The sequence below is a fragment of the Apostichopus japonicus genome, chromosome 20 (genome assembly GCF_037975245.1).
Source record: "Apostichopus japonicus isolate 1M-3 chromosome 20, ASM3797524v1, whole genome shotgun sequence".
NCBI lineage: Eukaryota > Metazoa > Echinodermata > Holothuroidea > Aspidochirotida > Stichopodidae > Apostichopus > Apostichopus japonicus.
The window spans coordinates 31,256,366-31,277,867 of NC_092580.1; the positions used below are offsets into that span (position 1 = coordinate 31,256,366).

Below are 21,502 nucleotides of genomic sequence, written 5' to 3' on the forward strand. Positions count from 1 at the left end.
ATTCCCCTCCCAGAGACATGGTGACATACAGCATTGAATAAATTTGCTACGTATGTCCCACAGAACGTAAGTTTGATGTTTCTTTCCGGGTGAAGCTGTTTCATATTAATATGAGCTTGTTGATTATATAATAAAATCAGAAAACATGAAGGGTGGGTTTGTCATATTCATAGCTATATATATATATTCCATACTTGCTAGCTATATGCTAGATGGGCTAGTTTTGTTTTGAAATTTGACCACATCTGGGAAAGGAAATATCGAATGGTGGTAAATGTGAAAACAAGTTAGTAAAAAGTACAACCTTTGGCAAACTTGTCACCTCAATACTGTCATACTTAAAATCATAACAGAGAAACATTTGTAATTCCTGTTATGATTATAAATGCCCAACTGTTGTCAGAATTGTTCAATAAGCAGGATCCTTACAATCTTAGAGCTGCTCTGAGCTGTTGCCGACCAATAACCATGTGACTTGGGAGCATTTACACCCCCCCCCCATTTCTTTGTTTATTTAGGTTAGACGTCATTGTCCAGCCCTTTTTAAGGAGAGTGACCCACCATGATCATCAGCCTTGGAAATGACCATTATTTAATGACCTACCTGCATAACCAATCTGAATGGCTAACTTTGTCAGTTTTCCTTGAAGAACCGATTTCCCTTCACTAGATCCTGTGTGATTTTCGTGTTCCATGGCTACTGGGTGGTTGTTGGGTAAACTAGCCGCAGGCGCTTCACCATCCACTGGCGTCGTTTTAGTCGTTCCATCTAAAGTCAGACAAAATAATCGGGGAAACAGACCATAGTAAAGAATACTAAAGATAGTCGTAAATTTGCTGTGATTCCCCTTTGGTTTAGTCAAAAAGCTTAGCTGATGAAACATCAACTAAAGACTGCTTTCGGAAGGAGGCAAAAAGAAAAGACAGTCATGAAACCAAGTCTGACTAAACCAATCGTGCAGCAGTTGTTGGAAGAAATTTCATTCACTAATCTTACCAGGTTTTTCTGACAAAAAGTATTACAAACTTACCTGCACCCCACACTACCCAAAATTTCCAGCTTGTTTTCCCCCGATTATAAACTCACAAAAGTCGCAAGAGTAGCAAACACTTTTTTAGATATATACAAATACTGCGTATAGATATGCATTGCATTGAAACACCAGCAAATACTAATAGCAGCTAGTAGAAGGTGATACAGTGCAGGGAGCATTTCTGCGAATCACTTTAAGTTGTCCAGCTGGTACACCAACATTACACACCATGCACTATACATAGCCTGTACTTCAGATACAGATACAAAAACATGCAGATTTAGACCCATGCAGATTTACATGAAGGTGGCAAACGTTATCTCCGTGACAACGCAGATCTATGCACGGGGAAGTGCGAATTCACAAATAGCGCTTTCGATATAAATAACTTATAACTATGAAACTCACAGTGGTAAAAATTCATATGCTTTACTATACCAGAACTACTTTAAATCATGTTAACTCTTAAGGCACAAACTTCCAGTCTCGCTATTAGTCACGTGTATCGGTTATTGGCCAATTTGAGAGTCGTTGCATATTTATTGATACCGGAGCGCTGTCAGGACGAGAGTTTTATTCTGAAGAGAATTCAATCAACGTTTGTAACGTTTCAAGGTCCCAGAGAGATGTCAATTCTCTCTTGCAGGACTGGTACACATACTCGATACCATAGCAAAATATGAACACTACCTCAGCCCTGGGATATCAGTGCAAGGACGGTGTGTGTGTATGTATGCTAATGATATATGTAAGACAGTTAAATTCAGCCTTGGCATTTCACAGAGAGAGTAAGAGAGCGAGAAAGAGAGAGAGGAGGAGGGAGAGATGCGACCAAACTACAGCTGCCTCTGTCCACACTAAACAAAATGTAAAACAGTATTGTATTATAAAATAAACGATACACCTGGGGAATGAAACGAAGGCGGCCTGCTATATCAATCTCCAGCGAATACACAGCTGTTCGATAAGTTCCCTTTGACGAAGACTACGGACGAACTCGACATCTTGATCAAATGATTGCACCAATCCGGGAGCTTTGTAACAGGCTCGTAAACCATTGACACGGTACACGCATTCCCTAAACACATTTACACATGAGAGGAGTTTTACCTTTACTTGCAGTTAAATTAGATTAGTAAATGATATCTCTGTCATGTGATAAATGTGGAACATGAGCATAAACCTCATCCATATGATGACGAGCAGCGGGGATGAAGCGATGTGAATATCTATCATCGTCTACAGAGGGCAGTAGACCTACACAGCAGTGCACATATATAAAAGTACATGAATAAACAATGGGATACATTTTATGTGCACATGATTATGGCAAGCCATTTGGGACAAACACCGCATAATATGTCCTCGAATTAATACGAATATACACTAGTATTAATTCGAATACATACATGTATTGAATCAGACAACAACTAGCATGTCTTACAGCTTTCATCCACATTATAGCCTCGCTAGTGCCATAAATGAGAGATTGCAAAATTAGTCTCCATTGACGTACACCCAGGCCAAACATACTTCATCTAGATAACAGCATAACATAATACGTGTATATATTTGAATTAATACATGTATATATTCAAATTAATCCTCATGTGTATTGAATTAATCCTCATATGTTTTTGAATTAATGCGTGTTTATATTCGAATAAATGCGCGGATATATTCAAGCCTTATGATTGGCTTATAATATATACGCATATATATTTGAATCAATACGCGGGTTTGTCCCACATGGCTTGCCATACATGTTAAGTCATATATCTATCTACAGTATACACATTACATGTGCACATACATTCTTATTCATACACAGAAACATGCATATTATGTACAGTATTTTTAATGAAATCTCCACATGAGACACCAATTTTTCGTTTAAATAAAAAGGAGAAGAATTATTTAACCTTGAAATGTGAAATCTGTCCTAATTTCATTTTGTGACAATTAGCTTTTCTTTCCAGACCTAGTATACTATTACATTAAAGTACATGTAACCTGTCAGTCTTATACACAATTCACAGGATTATTCAGATTTCATCTGTAAGTATCAATGACTCATAAAGAAAATATTTCCAAAAAAAGTACATGTACAAAACTTGACCTTTCCTTTTTTTAGATTTTGTACTGTGACTTCCAGCAGAGTATAACAGTAATATAATTTTTTTTCCCCCCCCCCCCCGGAAGAAATTTTTGAACGAAAGCTGGATTGAGAATATCTAGGAAAATAATGCACGGTTTGACAAGACCACACATTTCATTTGAAGCTTTTGAACCTTTAAATTATTTTGAAGGTGAGAGACATGTATCCATCTATTTTAAGGAAATAAAATCAACAATTGCATTACAGTGAGCAAATAATAAAGTAAAAAGAAGATTTAACAACAATTGGTCACCCTTAACGCCTTGACAACCATATTATCTCTCCACCTGACAGGTACTGGAAGGATCGAAGGTCAATTGAATAGAGCTCAAATATGTTTTCTTGACTAAAAGATTGCTTATTTTGCACCATGTTTCCGCCAATTACGAGAGCCTTTTTTTATCGATAAACCTCGGCCCCTAGTAAATCAATATTTTGAATAATGTCAAGCACAAGTGGAGACACTTTTTTTTTTGACAGGTCGGTCGACTTTCTTTTCACCTTCTTCAGATGACCTCATTTTCCAGTAGGTGTGTTCCAGTACCTCAGAGCTAGCCACACCAGTTAATAAAAAATGATGAATCCTTGGACAGATATAAGAAACTGTCACCTTTGTCACCATTTAATCGTAACTTTCCGGTAACTATCCTTCACATCCTGTAATACATCCTAGTTTTAATTTGCAGAAAGTACATTTGATTGTATCTTCCCTAGCATATGTACTGCTAGAGAGTACAAATATCCCTCTCCCCCCCCCCCCCGTTCCATCCCCCAACCCACCTATAACATCTACAACATTTACAAAGGAACTAGATAGATAATATTTGTATTGCTTCCATCATGTTTGCTTTCATAACAAAGAGAGTTTAAAAAGGCAGCCCACCACCCATGTAAATTTATCACGCTACAGCTATTAAAGCCACTACACATGTTATTTAAGAACACAGTCTGTATTGTTAAAGCATCATCTGGTGAACAAGTTAACCAAACCTACCAGACACTAAAAGGGATAACAAAAATCTAAACGTTCAAACATTTGCATCACAGGGAAAATTAAAGAGGCACACATTGGTCCAAACTCCCGTCTCATTAGCTCATATTCCACTGAGATATAAAAAAGTTGAGATGTCCCTGCATGACGTCATAAATAATTATTGCACAATGCGCTCATCCGAATAAAGTGAAAGATATTTTTTTTATATTTTTCATATGATATCTCGGTCAACAAGGTAACCAGCTACGAAGCTTGAAGTTGGGTCGATATGTTTTGTTAATACAAAAGTTCTGTGTTATTTATTTTAGAATTCTCAGCCTTTTGCCACCCCTTTTGATTCCAAATTTGATTGCAAACGATCAAAGGAAGACAAACTTTGAGGGGTTTTTTTCCCACCAAGTCAAGGCTAACGAATGAGTGGATAAAGATTTAAACTAATTTTCAACACTTCATTGCCAAGACGGTTTTGTTATCGTATCCTGGGACGGATTTGTTTTCATAACCGGGACAGATTTGTTTTCATATAACAGTACTAATCACATTCATCAAGCTACTAGGAAATACTTCCCAAATTTGTGACTTGTATGTGACTATTTGAAATGCATTAAACTAGTCTGGTCAATCTAAGGAACTACCTTATCATGGGTTCATGTTAGTAAGGAATAACATTGAAAAAATTCTTCAAACTTAACTCAATACCTGCTTCAATGCAATCTAAAGTGTAAAAAGATTTGCATTTTATATGATCAGCATGACTGCATGACAATCGCATTCACTTCAGATCAGGGTTTTAGATCATAGATGATTCATCTGATATGAAAACATTGGTACTAGGATAATTTCCAAAATTTGCTTTGAAAAAGAGAGAACTTTTTGAGGATTGAAACATCGTTGGAGACACATTAAAAGCAAATAAACTAAAAGTTACATTTGTACTTCTATATTTATACGCTGGGAGACATTGCTTTTCAAACAGAGCCAGCAGTTTACAACCACCGACTTCTTGACAAGCCGTTTTTGCAATAAGTTTGCTGATCTCACCCTGGCAATATTCCTCTACCTGTCGGGTGACTCCTACCTTCCTCGTACCTATTTTAACGTTCACGCCATTACACATTCAGACTAATCCCACTAATCCTACTAATCCCACAGATAGGAAACCTCTAGACTGAATCTGATGATTGAGAGAAATCACCTCCACTTCTCTGTCATTAACTCTCCCGCTTGACTTAACACTCGGGCCAATTCCTTTCCTTTCCCCGACCCATCCATGCATGCTGAGAAATCAACTGTACAGCCGCCCTAGGACATGCATAATTTGCCAGTTGTTAACATTATAAGCATGTATGGAAGCTTGTCTAAAAATGCTGTAAAGCTAACAAATAGAAAATACCAGCTTAAACTGATGGTTCAAGGTATAAACAGATGTAAGATATATAAAACAAAAAAATTAAAAAAAGGTTATTTGCTGATCTAATAGTGCAATTGTAACAGATTTTTATGATTCATTAAAGTTCCAGAGGTTATAATAAGTGTATACAGACATTTTACAGACAGTACATTTTACATTTCAACATTTTTCTCTGACTCTTAACTTCTCATATCTCCATGACTCTTAAACAAACACTGACAGTTTACCGATGATAATTTTGTTCTTTCAAACTCGCGCAACTCGATCCCACCTACAGTAGGACATAAACGTGCCTCACTGCATAAATATCAGTTTTTGGAAAATTGTATGGCAACTTGAAGCATGCTCAAGTCTGGCAACCATACGGACGTTCTTTTCGATCCCCCGATGCACGTGACCTGTTGCTTACCAGGAGGGAGGAAATGCTCTCGGTGAACCAAGCATGGTTATAAATGATGCAAACAGAAACAAAATGAAGTTTGAGATAGATACTGTAGAACAAAACAAAAAATTGAAAGAATGGGACAGATAACTACATGATGCAAACTACATCTGTGGTACTTGGTACAAATGAATACAACAAGACAAGTGCAATGAAAACACAGCAAGGTTTATGTGAAAGAATATCAGATCAACATCTTAAAGACCCCGGGCCCCCCCCCTCCCCCACCCCTCTACAGGTGGAGTTATTGTTCTCCAAGTTACATTTCTTTGGAGTGGACATCGTTCAAAAAGTTGAAAATTTAAATACTTTGGAGTTCAATTTTTTTGGTCCCTTGAAAAATGGTTTTTATATATTTTTTTGAGCATTCTCTCCACTTTGAAACATGCAGGCTGATGGGTCAACAATTAAATGCAAGTCAGGGAATCGGGGAGATGCAACAACAGTCACCATGCTGTCATTTTCAAAAAAGGTTCAGAAAATTGGTGTGTCGTTTGTCATGCGGCCAAAATCTGTAGAAAAATCTTCAAAATGCAAATCCAAGCCCAACACCTGACATGGATATATATATATATTTTTTTGGCTTTGATATGTAATATATTTCTAGGTCTTTGCACCCAATGTTTCTTTTTTTTTTAATGCTTTCATGTGCATCCGAGCACCATGTACCACCAAAGATTGTTTAGAAGTTAACGGTGCTCCAGCTAGGGTTATGTTTTTGAAACTAGCAAATTGATACAGCGAGAGAAGCGTCATCTTGTTAAAGGAGAAACCAGAAATAGGACAGGGAAGAAAAAGTTATGCTGAAAGGCGTGTCAAGCTTGACGCTCTTTCGAGCAAGAGAAACTCTGCAAACCTATGACTGTCAGAGCAGTACAAGGCACTTACTTCATTCTTCTTCAACTGTCATCCTGTTTTTTTTTTGTTTTTTTTTGTGTATGTGTGTTCTTTTCTTTCTTATTTTTCTTTTTGGCATGTGTGTGTTCTTGTATTTTTATTTTTGGCATAGATCTAGCAAACACTACTTGTCGTCGTGAATAGCGAAGACAAATATAATCCCGCATCATTTTAATCTGCTGATGAGTGGTTAACTGATAGAACCACGCCGAAATATATTTTGTAGCTTTTCCAAATATATTTCCACCGATTTGTTTGCTAATTTGACCTGTCACTTTTATGAATTTTTATGAAATCTGAATTTGAAACAAGAATATCACTGAAATGGAAAAAAACCTCCTCACAGAAGACAAACCCCCCCCCTCACAACAGAAAAACTATATGATAACAAATGGCAGGGCATACATAAAATGGTGACAAAATATATATATGTGAGCTAGGAGGACGATTCATCAGTATGCCAAGAGAAAGAGAGATAAATTTGGTCTGTTTCCTTCCCCCCTAAATACAGGTCTTCTTGTGAGGATTTTGGAGTTCTTCAAAGAACTGAACAATGATTTGATCTACACAGGACAAGCTCTGGTATGGTGGTCTTGATGTAAAAGTGAAAATGTTACTAGATGTAAAAGCGATAGATGACAGGTGAAGACAATGAAGATTGTTAGAGGATGAGGATTAGGAGCAAGCCACAAGTTCAAGCACCCCAAATGACACGACACCAACTGGATGCTAGATGGAGCACCGCTTCACTACCTTCAGAGTTAACTGTCCCATCCTCAGCATCAACCTCCAGCTTCTGACCTTTTTGACCCTTGATGTCGAGAAGCAACGAGAAGATCTGACCGGTCTGGGAATTTAACCCAACTGCTGTCGCCACCATCTTGCCACTGCCTTCCAAGACGTGGGTACCTGCGGAGAGGAGATGAAAAGAGAGACCAATTCATATTGCTGAATGTAGAATACAAACGAGAAATGTTGTTTATCTTTAGGGAGAGTATCATCCCACTGCTGATACAGGGAGTGGGATGTTAAAGAAGAATGGAACAAGAAATTTTGTGCAAGTCAAATTAATGCAACAAAGTATAGTTGTAAGGCAGTTGCAACAAATTAAGTAGTATAATCCCACTGCTGACACAAGCATATTTTTTTAGAAAGAAATAAGACATTAAGAGTTGCATACATTTATAAAGAACGACAAATTTGTAGCCTGGAAGTTGTTATCCCACTGCTGATACAAAGGATGCTAGAACAGCAAAACTTACTGAAAGACTTGGCAATGAATGTCAATAATGACAAGATAGTTATAATCTTGGGATGTTCAATCCCACGACTGGTACCATGGATGCTAGAACAGCACAATTTACTAAAAGACTTGGTAATAAATGTCAATAATGGCAAGATAGTTATAATCTTGGGATGTTCACTCCCACTGCTGATACAATGGATGCTAGAACAGCATAATTTACTGAAAGACTTGGTAATAAATGTCAATAATGGCAAGATAGTTATAATCTTGGGATGTTCAATCCCACTGCTGATACAATGGATGCTAGAACAGCACAATTTACTGAAAGACTTGGCGCTGCTACTGGCATTTATCAATAATATGTATACTTAGCATCATACAGATCGTAAAAGTATACTCGAAGTGTGAAAGACAATGTTACCGCATAAAATTCAATATTCCAGTTTAAGCTGCAGTTCTTGACTGCCTTTGGGGAAATTCACGACAAGTGAGCGATCCCACGATAGATTTATTGTCATTCATAGAGTGAATGATTATAAAGAAGTGCACTGTGGGAGAATAGGTTATGTCCTCTCCATAAACTTGCCTAACACACTGGGGAAGGGATGGGAGGGGGGAGAAGAGAGGGAAGTATAAAAGATGTAGTTAATCTGGCTGCCTCTTTATAAAATGCATATATAGCTATGCAATAGAACCCTTAAAAATGCACATGCACATTTAAGGGGTTGTCAATTCTTGTGGGGCTTGGTTAATTAGGATTGTATAGGGATGGGGCCGGTTATAGTAGTCTCTGTCATCACAAAAATGTACAAAGAAATTTGGGCTATTATTTGACTATATGCTATAGACGCTACATTTTGGGATACACCCAGCTGCATTAATTTTTGAAATGGATGAAAGCTAGAGAGAACTTTAACTTGAAAGATGAGAGAGAGAGAGATAAAGTCTAAGTTATATTAACCGCGAGAGTGAATGAATGACTTCACACATGCCACATGGAGTGATGGATACAGGCCAACCTTTTAAATGATAAATGCTCGAATACCTGTAGTCTTGCTTCGTCTTTTATAGACTTGAAAGACGGAGGTGATATAGTTTAGAAATGTTTAACCAACGATAGCTTATAAGAAAAAAAGGATAAAACCGTGGGAAGACACCCCAGATAGGACTCATATAATTTAATCCCCAAAGGCTTTCTAGAGAGCTCTTCTGTCAAATCTTATTTGGCCATCACATTTTTCCCCCCCTAAAAGAAAGTTTCATTATCTCTAAACGGGATCTGCCGAAGGAGATATTGGATAATTTATACGATTAAATGTCAAGGTCGTGACGACCAAATTGACTTAAAATTGGTTTCTTCTTAAAATTATATTTTACAATATCAAAGAAGTATGTATTACCATGTTTCATGTTTGATAATCATAAATACCAGAAAAAAGTGCATCAAAAAACCACACATGGAAATCATTTCATGAGGAGACCAAGAAGTATATCTCTTTCAATCAGCCAGTCCACGATTGGAATTCCCAAGGAACATAGGCAAACATTGTCTGGTGCCTTGAGATATTTTCAATACAGTCAGTCAGTCAGACTTCCTGAGCTCTCCTAGAGGCTCTAGCCACGAACAAAGGCAATGACAGACGCGCGATCTGGTCCTAGTCCTTTTCAGAATTTACATAAAGAGCCAAACATTCGTCTTTCAGCTCAAACACCAAAAGTTTCTTCGTTTCATTTTCGATCTAGATGTACCAAGGTCTGAGTCAGAGATCTACACCTCAGACTAAACAACAGGGATGAGCCTGGGGTAAAAAAAAATCTCGGAACTTGCGGTATAGGCTCCATTTTGTGTATGCTACAGTGTGTTAGGATAATAGCTTTTGTCCCGAGGTAGAAAAGAAATCACAGATATTCCGCGAATTTGCGGAAAAGGCTCATGCCTGAAACAAGTGTTACTGAAGTCTTGATTCACAAGAGATATATGCTTGCTTTAAACAAACATTTCAGACACAAACGTTCAGCCATAAACTTCTCTTATTGTTCTGACGGAGCGCACAAATGTTAATTTCAATGTCCCCCTGGATTCACACACTTTCTTTCTCTCTCTCTCTCTCTCAATGTTAATTTCCCTTCAGACACAATACCCTTCAATACTTTCTTGCCGATGCAAAGTTATCCACAGACTAGTGGAAACATTACCATCCCCTCCTCATCCTTCCTTCCTTCGTTCCTTTCCCTACCCCCCTGGTCCCAGTCTCATCCACATGTAGCATTTGGAATCCAACGAGAATAACGGCAAGAGTTCTTACATCATGAATGACTGAGAGGCATTCAATTCAAATTGAAAAGAAATCATTTAAAATAATTTCCTCACAAGGAAAGCAGAATATTAAAGAAAGGGGGAAAAACAGAGAATTGATCCTATGAGACACTTCTCCACTCACCCATTAAGTAATTCTTAATTCTCTTCATCATAAACAATAGGTTTCTCTCAATTTTCATCAAAATACATCTTCAACTCCCAAAATCCCAACCTAATATTCTTTATACATGAATTTGTCATTAGGGAAAACATCATCAACATACTTAAATTCCAACTTGCATATATACACCTGTGTTCAGATTTTCAACATAAAACATGCATTTTATCAACTGGATAATTGATTGTGCACAGTCAACTCCAGAGAGTCATGCAACAATAATCTGGAAAGGTTTTTCTACATTTTAGCTTTTCATTATTTAACGATAGGACTGAACAAGTCTCAATTCTCTCTACTTGTCAACAATAATGACAAACAAACATGTCAAATGTCAAACAAGGTGTTTCTTTACACTCAACAGGAAATGGAATGGCAAATCATCTCACAAGGTTAACTTAAAATGAATATTAATTGCAGTCACATGGCTGACTGGCACACAAGTCTTATTCAATTGATTGGCTTCTATAGCCCCAGACTGATTCAGATTAGAGGCAAAGCTCTACTTTAGTTATTGGCTTGTACATAGATTCAGGGGACTGAGAAGGGAAGAAAGGAGAGATGGAGGGGAGAGGGGGAGGGAGGGGGAGGGAGGACTGGGGAAAAGTTGAAGTGGATTAGGACACAGAACTATACCAATTAATACTTGTTACTTTGCTGGATGGTGCAAACAGAGATGAACATTAGTAGAATAAAGACAGTGAAAAGACCGATGAAAAATGAGAAGATTTGCGATTTGCAACTAAAAAGGCACTCAAACCCAACCATGATCAATCACTGGTCTATGTGATACAGATAAAGTTCTGTCATTAACAACCTTCACTAAAGAGCTGATGAATTCTGTTTATTCTGTTTATTATTATTTGCAAGATATATATCACATATTTAATGCTCCTTCAAACATAAGACAATAACTTGACAGACATTCCAACTCACACGCATTTGGGGTGTGACACACGCATTTCCAGCCCTTCACACGCTCACACGCTATGTGCACTTTATCACACGCAATCCACAAACAATCTCCGAAAAACCGTCCTGAAAGATGCTAAGAAGGCTACATACCTCTACAACACAAAGCAACTTTGAGTACTTACACTTACAAGAGTAGTGCGTTTGCCATGGTGGTGGTGGCAAACGCCGGGTGGGAGAGGTGTTGGTACTAGAGATTGAGAAGTGCGCTTCAATTTCCGATATAAATGTTCAATTATATTAGCAAGTGAATACTTTCATCGATTCAAGAAAAGTCTTTGTTGAGAATTTCATGCTTGTTGAGTTCAATAATATATATATATATATATGATGAAATTCTCAATATAAAATTACTCAGAGAAACTGAAAAAGAATGCACCATTTTGCATCTAGGCAGTCAAAAATACGAAAATATTTCCAAAGTGGAGGGGGACACCCCCTCCCCTTAGACCCCTCCCCTACTGCCGCTGATCACACTCATAAATTTTCCTCACTTGATCAAGTCTCGTGATGACATCATCAAGTCACATGTGCATAGTAATTGTTTCTTTCTTGTCTTTAATATTGAATAACAATGTTTATATTATGTGTATGGAGATGATGGAGATGGGTTTTGTTGCTTAATCTGAAAGAAAGTCAAGGTCATTAACACAAACTAATGATGGCATTGTTTTTAGTGTCAACATTGTTAAGTTTCTATTTTGAAAATATGATAATTAGATGCAAGGCTATGGATAAAGGCCTAACTTCGTTCCATCATCCATGTTGCATATTTCAGGTACCATTCATGAGAATAAGTATGTAAATATTACTTGCTTTAAATACCACATATCCAAAAGTTTGTTAATTATCACAAGGTATCATCTTATACACAACAAAGTGCTTTTGTATAGTTCGTATATACTGAATGGGCACACCTTTCTTTCACAAACTCTATATTCCAGAATGTACAGAATCTCTAGCAAGATTTAATCACCGTTCCACAATTTCCAATGCACCCAAAATTTATTTGAAGAGATATCGAATCTACCAAGAATTGACAAACAATTATCACTAAAATCATTTTTAATTGCGGCAGTTGGGAACAAAATGGCATTCCACCCGTGCATGTTACAACATCAACACTTAGGCTTAAAAATCACATTGGAAATGCTCATCCGTTGTGATGTATCAAAGGGCAGTAATCTCATAAAAAAAAATTAAAAAAGTAACCGAGTGTAAATACTGAACAGTTTTCCGTAAAATCAATATCTAGCATTTTCCTGCGATTCAATCAAATTTTCTTTAAACCAGTCCGAATGAAGAAAGAGAACGAGCTGCCTACAGTCGAGATGAAACCTTGTCAGTTTCCGCCATGTAAGATATAATAAATGCGCAAAATCTCCTCGTCTGATGAAACTGGAACATGAAGGACAACCCCAGGGTAATTTATATTTACACCATCTTCCACTAAGTAGGTTACAGCTCTCTGGGGTATAAATGTCTCCGATTGACACAAGCAAATACCATAATCAAATCAATTTAGTTGCCCGCTCATGTAAAACAAGGCGGAAAACAGACAATTGGACATTTAAAACAGACAGTGGAATGAAAATACGGTTTTATAACATGGCACTCTCTATTTACCACCTAATGTAATTCTTATTTCTGCTTCAAGTAATACAGGCCATCTATAAGATATGCTTAGAAGAAGTTGTCTATGAAACCGGTGGAGCTGGACTATATGTAACTTGGCTCTTGACGGTGTATTTAACTCGTCCCTAATTTAAGACCTTCTGTACAATACGAATATAAGCGGGGTAAAAACTCAACCTGAGCAGTTTTACACACCTTAAATACATTGGTCATTTCTTAATACATAAATCAATGCCAAATTTAGTCATACTTCTTACAAGTCCTGTGCTACCTTCCTCGTTAAACCCGCCCCCTTACCTTTATTCCCATGGCTGTTTGGATCCCCTTTACCCTCATTCCCCAGGCTGTTTGGATCTCCCTTACCCTCATTCCCCGGGCGATTTGGATCCTATCATATTTCAAGCAAGAGTGCTTTCATTTGAGGAGCCAGATTATAAGGAATTTTTCAAAAGTAAATCAACTGATAGACAAGAATCAACTATCAATCAAACCTTTACTTTCTTCAAGTGTTTATGTATATATATATGTATATATTTATATGTGTTTGTATATATATATATTTAAGAAATCAGTATTTTTGCAGATGAACAAATTTTAAATCCTGAAGATATCAATTTTACAGCAGGACTGAAACCTAGTTAAATTTCCCTTCCCACTAGTCATTCTTTCAAGATATGAGAAAGCACAAAAAAAAAAAAAGGAAAAAAAAGGAAGAACAAACGTCAGGTGCAAATTGCTTCAGGGAGCGCAGAGCTCTAACATGAATCAACCAGGGTACCTAATATGGTCGGGGTTGCGTCAATTGACAGACCCTTGTGTTATCAAACATATGGATGTTTTCACCCAAAAGCACAATCAGGGCAGTTCAACTCGGCCTGGAATGTTTAGAAATAAGTGAGCGAGAGAAATGGTGTGAATAATCAAGAGCAAAAAACAGGGAGGAAGAAAAGAAGGATTGTGGATAATTTTAAAATTCTGAATGTCAGGGCTTTTCAACGGCCACAATTTACTGTAAATGATGTCTATCGCGACTTGAATGGCTGATGCAAGTCACAGCAATCATGTGACATTATTGCAGTTATACAATGATTTCCATGTTGCAAAATATACAACACTAAGAAAATCTTAGCATTATAAAAAAAAAACTTGATTTTATAGTATCAGCCCTGATTCTTATATGCAAATTAGGATACGCAAGAGAAAAAGTAATGTTTAGGAGATCCTGATCTCACCAACATAGTGAAAGTTTTTCAATTCAGGTCTCTGCCTGCTACTAACTAATAACCCTCACTCTAAAATGTGTACTGTAACTGCAGATTTAATTCTTGCAGGAAGAAACTGGACATTACATTCCATGAACAGGAGATAATTTACGCGTGACCGCATCGCAAAATGCTAGACAAAATGGGTCATTTTATCGTAAAGTACAAGAAAAGTACAAAAGCTGCAGTAACTCTTAAAAAAAACAAGAATAACATCATTTCATCACAGACAGAGCTACAACAGCTAAAATGTGAACCACCAAATCACTCCCAGAATCTACAGATTTTTAATGTATGATCCACATCCCTTCCGAATGAGAGAAAACTTTATGAAGTGTGTAAGGCACTGGTGGTAGCCATTTTATTGGCAAGTCTCAACTTATTATGTCAATTATTGACATTTTATCTCTTCCACACATCTTTGAAGTTTACCTCAAAGGTATTTACGATGATAACAATTGTAATTTCTCTCTCAAAATGAGCATTCTCTATCACTTTAAGGTGAAATCTAACCTCCATTTCTTTCATCCTGAGCATATATCAAATACCCTGCAAGTACATATCTACCTTCCAGGTCAGTCCCAGTGATGACAAAATCACACCATAAATTATTCCTACCGTTGAGGTAATTAAAACTGCTCTTTTTCAATTATAAATCACTCACAGCTTCAAATGATGAAATGAAGTCAACATATCAATATGGAATTAGAATTACTTACATATACTGGTAACATATTTAATCTTGCTCAGTCATATATATGTCATTAATGCATATAAAGATCATTTTATCACTTGTCTTTCACTGAGACCAAAGTCTGTTCTCTTAATTTTACAGACAGAAACGTCAATTCTTTTCTACCTTAATTCCTTTTAACAAAAAGTAAGAGGAATGCAAAGAGAGTAAAACCAGAATTTTCTCCCAAAGAAATGGACTTTGATTCACAGGTTTTTTTTCTGGTGTCTTCATACTTAATAAGTAAAATTCACACTCGAATCTCTAAGCCATAAATCCCCCTCCTCATCTATCTGACCTTTGCTCATAACGCAGAGTATATTAATTGCATCCAAACTTCATTACACGCTACAGTACACAGCTCCCTGTGATGTGCGTATAGAGCTAACACAGGCTTACATGATCATTACACGGCTATCCAGAGCACCGCTAGGAGAGATTTAGCGTTAAGACAATAGCCTAATTAATATGTATAGCTACGCATTAAAGCTCACACGTGCATCATCGGCAGTTTACATACACATGCAGTGTGCCAGAGATTTTAATTACTCTCTTATAAAAGACACAGGAGGCTGAGTGTATGACGTCATAACACTTGAACAGTTTGCGTCTTTCGTCCAGGTACCAGGCATTCTAATTTTAGTCTGTGTGCTTGCGCGGTGTAAATATAGAATTGAATGACTGTTTATAGCTTTGATGGCTAAAATATCGCACACACTTATAAGAGAACGTCCAAGTTTTCGATGGGAAAGAGAATGAGTATAGAAGGTTCAGACTGTTGTCTGGTAATACCTCAAGGGGCAATTACCAAAAATCTTATCTCTCTATGTTATTATTATTATTAGTAACATTTGACTAGGAGATCCATAAATGTCCAACTTCTGAGACAAACAAATACAGCAGTTTCTGATGACAAGCAGATAACACTGTGAGAGCAAGATTGATTGAAAATAGAATGAAAGGATATTAAAAGAAATTAGGGAAGAGATAATCACAAATGGGAAAAACTAAAGGACTTTAATTTACACACAATGGCTGATAACAAAATCCAAGAGTAGGTTGAAAACAGACTTAAAAGCAGACAGAAAAATCATAAAATCCACCAAAGCAAACATTGACACCAAAGACATTGTTTTATGGGATCTGGCTTTTTGTAAAAAAAAAAATTAAAAAAAAAATTATTTCAATATAGGATTTAAAAGTTTGGGAGAATAATCAAACATTATTTGAAATTCTTAACCAAATAGGTATATATATATATATAAAGGAATAAGAGTAAATTTCAATGAGGAGAAGATGGCAACTAGGGTTCCCACAGGTTACGACATGTGCAAATACAGCGGATGTACTTGCAGCTATAAACTATATTCAAAACCAAGCAGGACTTAAAAGAGTGAAATGAACATACAATTTGCATCCTCTTAAAGACGCTACAGGTCGTGTGAGATATTCCACAACCCTACAGCAGTGAACCGATGACGAGAACTTCACAAGAACTGAAGATTAGGGCGCATTTTCAAGGAGACGAATAAATTTTACCTTTGGGACGTCATACGCATATCTAATGAGGCACCAAATTTATAGTTATGCGAAAGAAGGTGCCGTTGGGATTGCACGAATATCAATAAAAACAAAAGGAGGCTTTAAGAAATGTCGGCGGATTGATCCATAACCGGGTGAAGATGAGCCATTTAGAATCAAATCGTGGGACGCCAAAGTTTGAACCTGCAGGTACTCCGCAGGGGTTTTCCTTTTTAATTAACACACATTTAGCTGAAAATGTTGATAAATGAAAAGAAAATGCCAACAACTAATATTGTTAATGACAGTATATATCCCACAGTCATGAGTTATTCAAATGTGTAGTAATACACAACAGTACATCTATGAATTTCATTTAAATTTTGCACATTTTCATCGACAAGTTTTCATATTTCCATACCACTTTCTATGCGAAAAGAAACAATTGTACTAGAAAATGCCTTCCTCCAATGAGCAACCAAGCAATCTCCTAATTACAGAGGGCCAGGTTAAGAAAATACTGCCATCCATTTAAAGCAAACGCAGGAGCGAAAAATTGAGGACGAAAGAAAAGTCGTTTCTGAATAATTTCGAGACAGCTGTGTCTAATCACCGAGTAATTACTCATCCAATTAAACATTTAGGACACCTAAACATTAATTTCTGTTTTCTCATCCCAAAGTAACACTTGCCAGAGATGATTGGCTTAGTGATTCCTTGCCACCTTCTGTATGAGAATATTTCATTCCATAGTATTAACATAGCACAAAACAACAATGTTCAAATTATACTGACTTCAAGAGATCAGCAAGATTCATTTACATATCAAGTGTAGAGTTCATTAATGGTTAAACATACTGTGTACATGTAGCAGTTTTACAATGTATTTACAATGTTTGGAGATTTTGACTTCTAAGCCCTCAAACGAGACATCTGTAGCCTGCATGATATGGAACCTATACTAACTAGGATGGATCCACACACCAAGCATCAAGACAATCCTAGGTTTTTTTTTTTTTTGTTTTTTTTTTTTTGTTGTTGTTGTTGCATGTATCATGTTAACAAGGTTTCCAAGCACATCATGACCATTAATCAACCTTGACTTTCCAACTCCACAAAAAAAAAGAGTTTTCATTCTTGCTAAAGTTATATATAATAGCATCTTCAGACTTTGATCACTGTTGACCTGAAAGCTAGACCATTGACCTAACAAACAAAACATGAAGGGCTTCTTCTTCTGCTTAGGAAGGTGGATGTGCATACCAAGTATGAAGCTCATGACTGCTTGACATTTACAGATACCATGAATTTGACCTATGGTGACCTCAAATGACCTTTCACCTTCATCTCAATTTCTCAATAGATTTCTTGTGCTCATCAATGTTAAGCTACATACCAAGTAAGAAAGATCAGCCAAGATGCAGTTTATGAGTTATGATGTTTACACATTTTAAAGACTTCAACCTCTGTTGACCTCTGTTGACCTTCGAACCATCCTCAATTTTAACATGTTCTTGTACTCATTAATTGGGATCTGCAAACCATGAATGAACTTTTACTAAGCTGTATATTTTTTACTCTTATATTTTTTCGACAAGGTACATGTCTAACAAACCTATAGGTACATATAGGCCATCACCATCCTTTCTTGGCAAGGATCAAACCGGGATCCTTTTCTCTTTTAAACTTGCTGTTCTTGATTTTAAATGTCAATGAAATCTGTACATGACGATGGTAAGAAAAGATTTCAGCAACTTTTCTAAGTAACCAATTACTGTTCAACCACTTATTTCTAGACTACCTCGCCTCTGGCACTTAAAAATACCACAAGATAATGAGTTCCCGAAAGAATTTAGCAGCTTCTGTTGTCATTTCCATAATCATTTCACGACCCATGTGCAGAATAACGCCAAAGCAACAAAAGCTAAAAGCAGTTCTTTGAAATTTTCGAATGACTCTCGCTTGAATAGATCAGTCTCTACATGTCTAAGGGTACCACTCTTAATATTTGTAATTTGATGATAAAATGAATAGCCGTCCTAACAACTCCGGACAGAGCGCAACGGCAGGAAGGAGACGTGACGTCAATTTACATTCTCGGTAAAAGTCGTAAACGCCTTAAACAGAAAAAAGAGAGACCGTGAGACATCAACATGTATGCAACTTGAAACTGAGAACGTTTGGATTCTTCTTTCCTGAGTAAAAACACCTCAAAAGGATGACTACGGGTAAGAAGAGCCAAATTAAGTGTCTCGAAAATTACGCAAGGAGGAGAGGACGACACCTTGCGAACTAATGTTTTCTCTATCAGACTTGAACACTCAGAGGGTGTACGGTTTCAATGACACATCCATGTCAGAGATCTTGTATGTGGTGATATATAGTGAACTGAACATGTGATTAACGGCCTGAATGATCATGCAAAAGATGCACAGATGAAGAAAGAAAGAAAGGTTAAAAGAGCTACATGTACTGAAAAAACTTGATACATGATGTTGTAAAATCTTGACATAAATTTCAGAACTTGAAAGAAAAAATGAAATTTGTTTCCAATACAGTTCTGAAAGATCAACATTCATTGGTCAATGGTATTCATGGTAATAATCATGCGGTAACTTTATTTTCATGTGTATTCACACAAATTGGGAAAAAGCTGACAGTATCTGAAGCCAATTGACGATACCGTTTCGGCCGGTTATGAATATAAATATCCGACAAACATCTAAGACACTTATCTTGCTTCGTGTTGACATTTTCACCAAGCCCCTAAACATCTAAATCCCAATATGCACATAATTATCTATGCCATTATTCTTCCTATTTTGTTTTCTTAGGCGTATTTGCAATTCTGCGAGTATGGCAGTGAGCAACCTTCAATTTTAACCTACTTACATATCAGACCATCTTTTATCAAATGAGGTCAAACAGTGTGCACCGTTCTCTAATAGACATTTTGCTCTGTTGGCCTCCTGGGGTTCTACTTGTGCTCAATATTAAAGGCACCATTTATGAGCTAGGCTTTCAATGTAATTCGATGTACTGTAAAAACCCTCGTAGTGACATTAAAACAATTTTATGAAGCTTAATTTATATGTCTCATTTTCTTGTCTATGATAGTTTACTTATCATACAATTGGAAATCAAAGAGACTTTTCCTGCAGTTTGCAAGAAGAATAAAAATGCAAGAGGTCTATTATTACTGAGCTGCCAAGAACACCATTATTTTCTCTGATTTCCTCAGAAGAAACTTAATCTTAAAATCAGGGGTAATCAAATATTGGCAGAGAAGACCTGGAAATGGTCCTAGTGTGATAATTGAGAATAAAGGCAAATGCAATAACTTTGTAATGATAGCAAGAAGCAAAGCATTTTTTTTTTTTGTAGGTATATGAGCCATTTTTGAAGTACATGTCCTTAGTTGATAAAAAAAGGAGAAATTTTGAGTCTTTTGAAGTTGTCTAATTTGAAAGCAGTAGTTAATCTGCTAGTTACAGTTTACAAGTCAAACTTAGAATTTGGTTTTAAAATTCTGCAACCTGTTTTTTTATTGGGGGGGGGAGGAGGATTCTATTTTCGTTTCTTGTTGCAATTGAGATGTGTTAGAAGCAAATTAATAATTCTTACAAAAGGAAGGTAGTGACAGGCAAAAAAAACTTAAAAAACCTATGAAATTGAAAAGAACTAACGTAAGTTAAGAAACCTATAGAAAAGAGGGAAAAAATGTCTCTGGAGGTCTTATTCATGCATTATTATGTATCCACATATTTCACTAACCAGCTCAAATTTGCTTTATTGAAGTTTCTCTGAAACCTCCTCCCCTGCAAGTATTTTACACAAGATCTGCTTTGTGAAAACACACTTGCAAGAGATATTAACGGCTGGCCACATAAAAAGAGGGCATAGAACTGCCACACTAATGACAACAAGTATATTATGTAATTTTCATGGTCTGAGCTTCTGAGCTTCATACACAAATGAACACCATCAGCATGTGCAGTCCGGTTTGAGTTTACAGAGGAGATGATTACATTCTCTGCGTCTTTGCACGACCAGTGTACAGGAAGTGATATGACATACACAGTCTTGCAGCGGGCTAATGGCACTTAAAGTTTGCCTTAGGTTTTTTGGTCATAAAGCTGAGGAGGAAGGAAAACATTTTCCACTCTGTTTGTCATTCTTTATCTAATCTTTTTTATCTCTTCTGAAGAAAAGATTATAAACATCTACTGTAGGCATAAGGAAGCTAACAGGTATCCCCCCTCTCTCCCTTCCTTTGTTCATGTTTTCAGGTAAACAGCTGTACACAGGGATGAGCCTGGGGTAAAAAATGCATGGAACTTTGCAAAAATTGCGGTATAGGCTCCAGTTTGTGTATGATACAGTGTGTTAGGATAATAGTTTTTGTCCCCGAGGTAGAAAAGAAATCATGGATATTCCGCGGATTTGCGGAAAAAGCTCATGCCTGTGTACATTGCGTCCATTTTGGAAGAAGCTTTGCATGTTTCCTACTTCAGTGTTACTATTAACAGAATCTTCATGACAACGTAGATTTCCCTCAGATTAATAGTGTCCCTCTACATGTGTATGTTACATACAAGCATTTCTCATGTTACCATCTTACCAGGGAAATTGCTAGCATCACCGCCTCCACATTACCAAATTTACGGTAATTTAATACAACAATATAGGACATTTGGAGAAGTTGTCCAGACGATTTCACATT

At 36.8% G+C, this 21,502-nt stretch overlaps 1 protein-coding gene across 3 annotated transcripts in view; it reads right to left on the reverse strand.

Annotated features, from left to right (window-relative positions):
• LOC139961226 (plasma membrane calcium-transporting ATPase 1-like) overlaps positions 1-21,502 on the reverse strand; it is a 145,047-nt gene that overhangs the window by 32,375 nt on the left and 91,170 nt on the right. For 2 of the 3 annotated variants that reach the window (XM_071960290.1, XM_071960287.1), the window contains exons 6-7: positions 7,690-7,845; positions 605-769 (exon numbers count right to left, since the gene is read on the reverse strand). In XM_071960290.1, coding sequence (XP_071816391.1) covers positions 605-769; positions 7,690-7,845 — 321 coding nt within the window. The remainder of the gene's footprint in view (positions 1-604; positions 770-7,689; positions 7,846-21,502) is intronic. The other variant, XM_071960289.1, reaches the window with a different exon arrangement.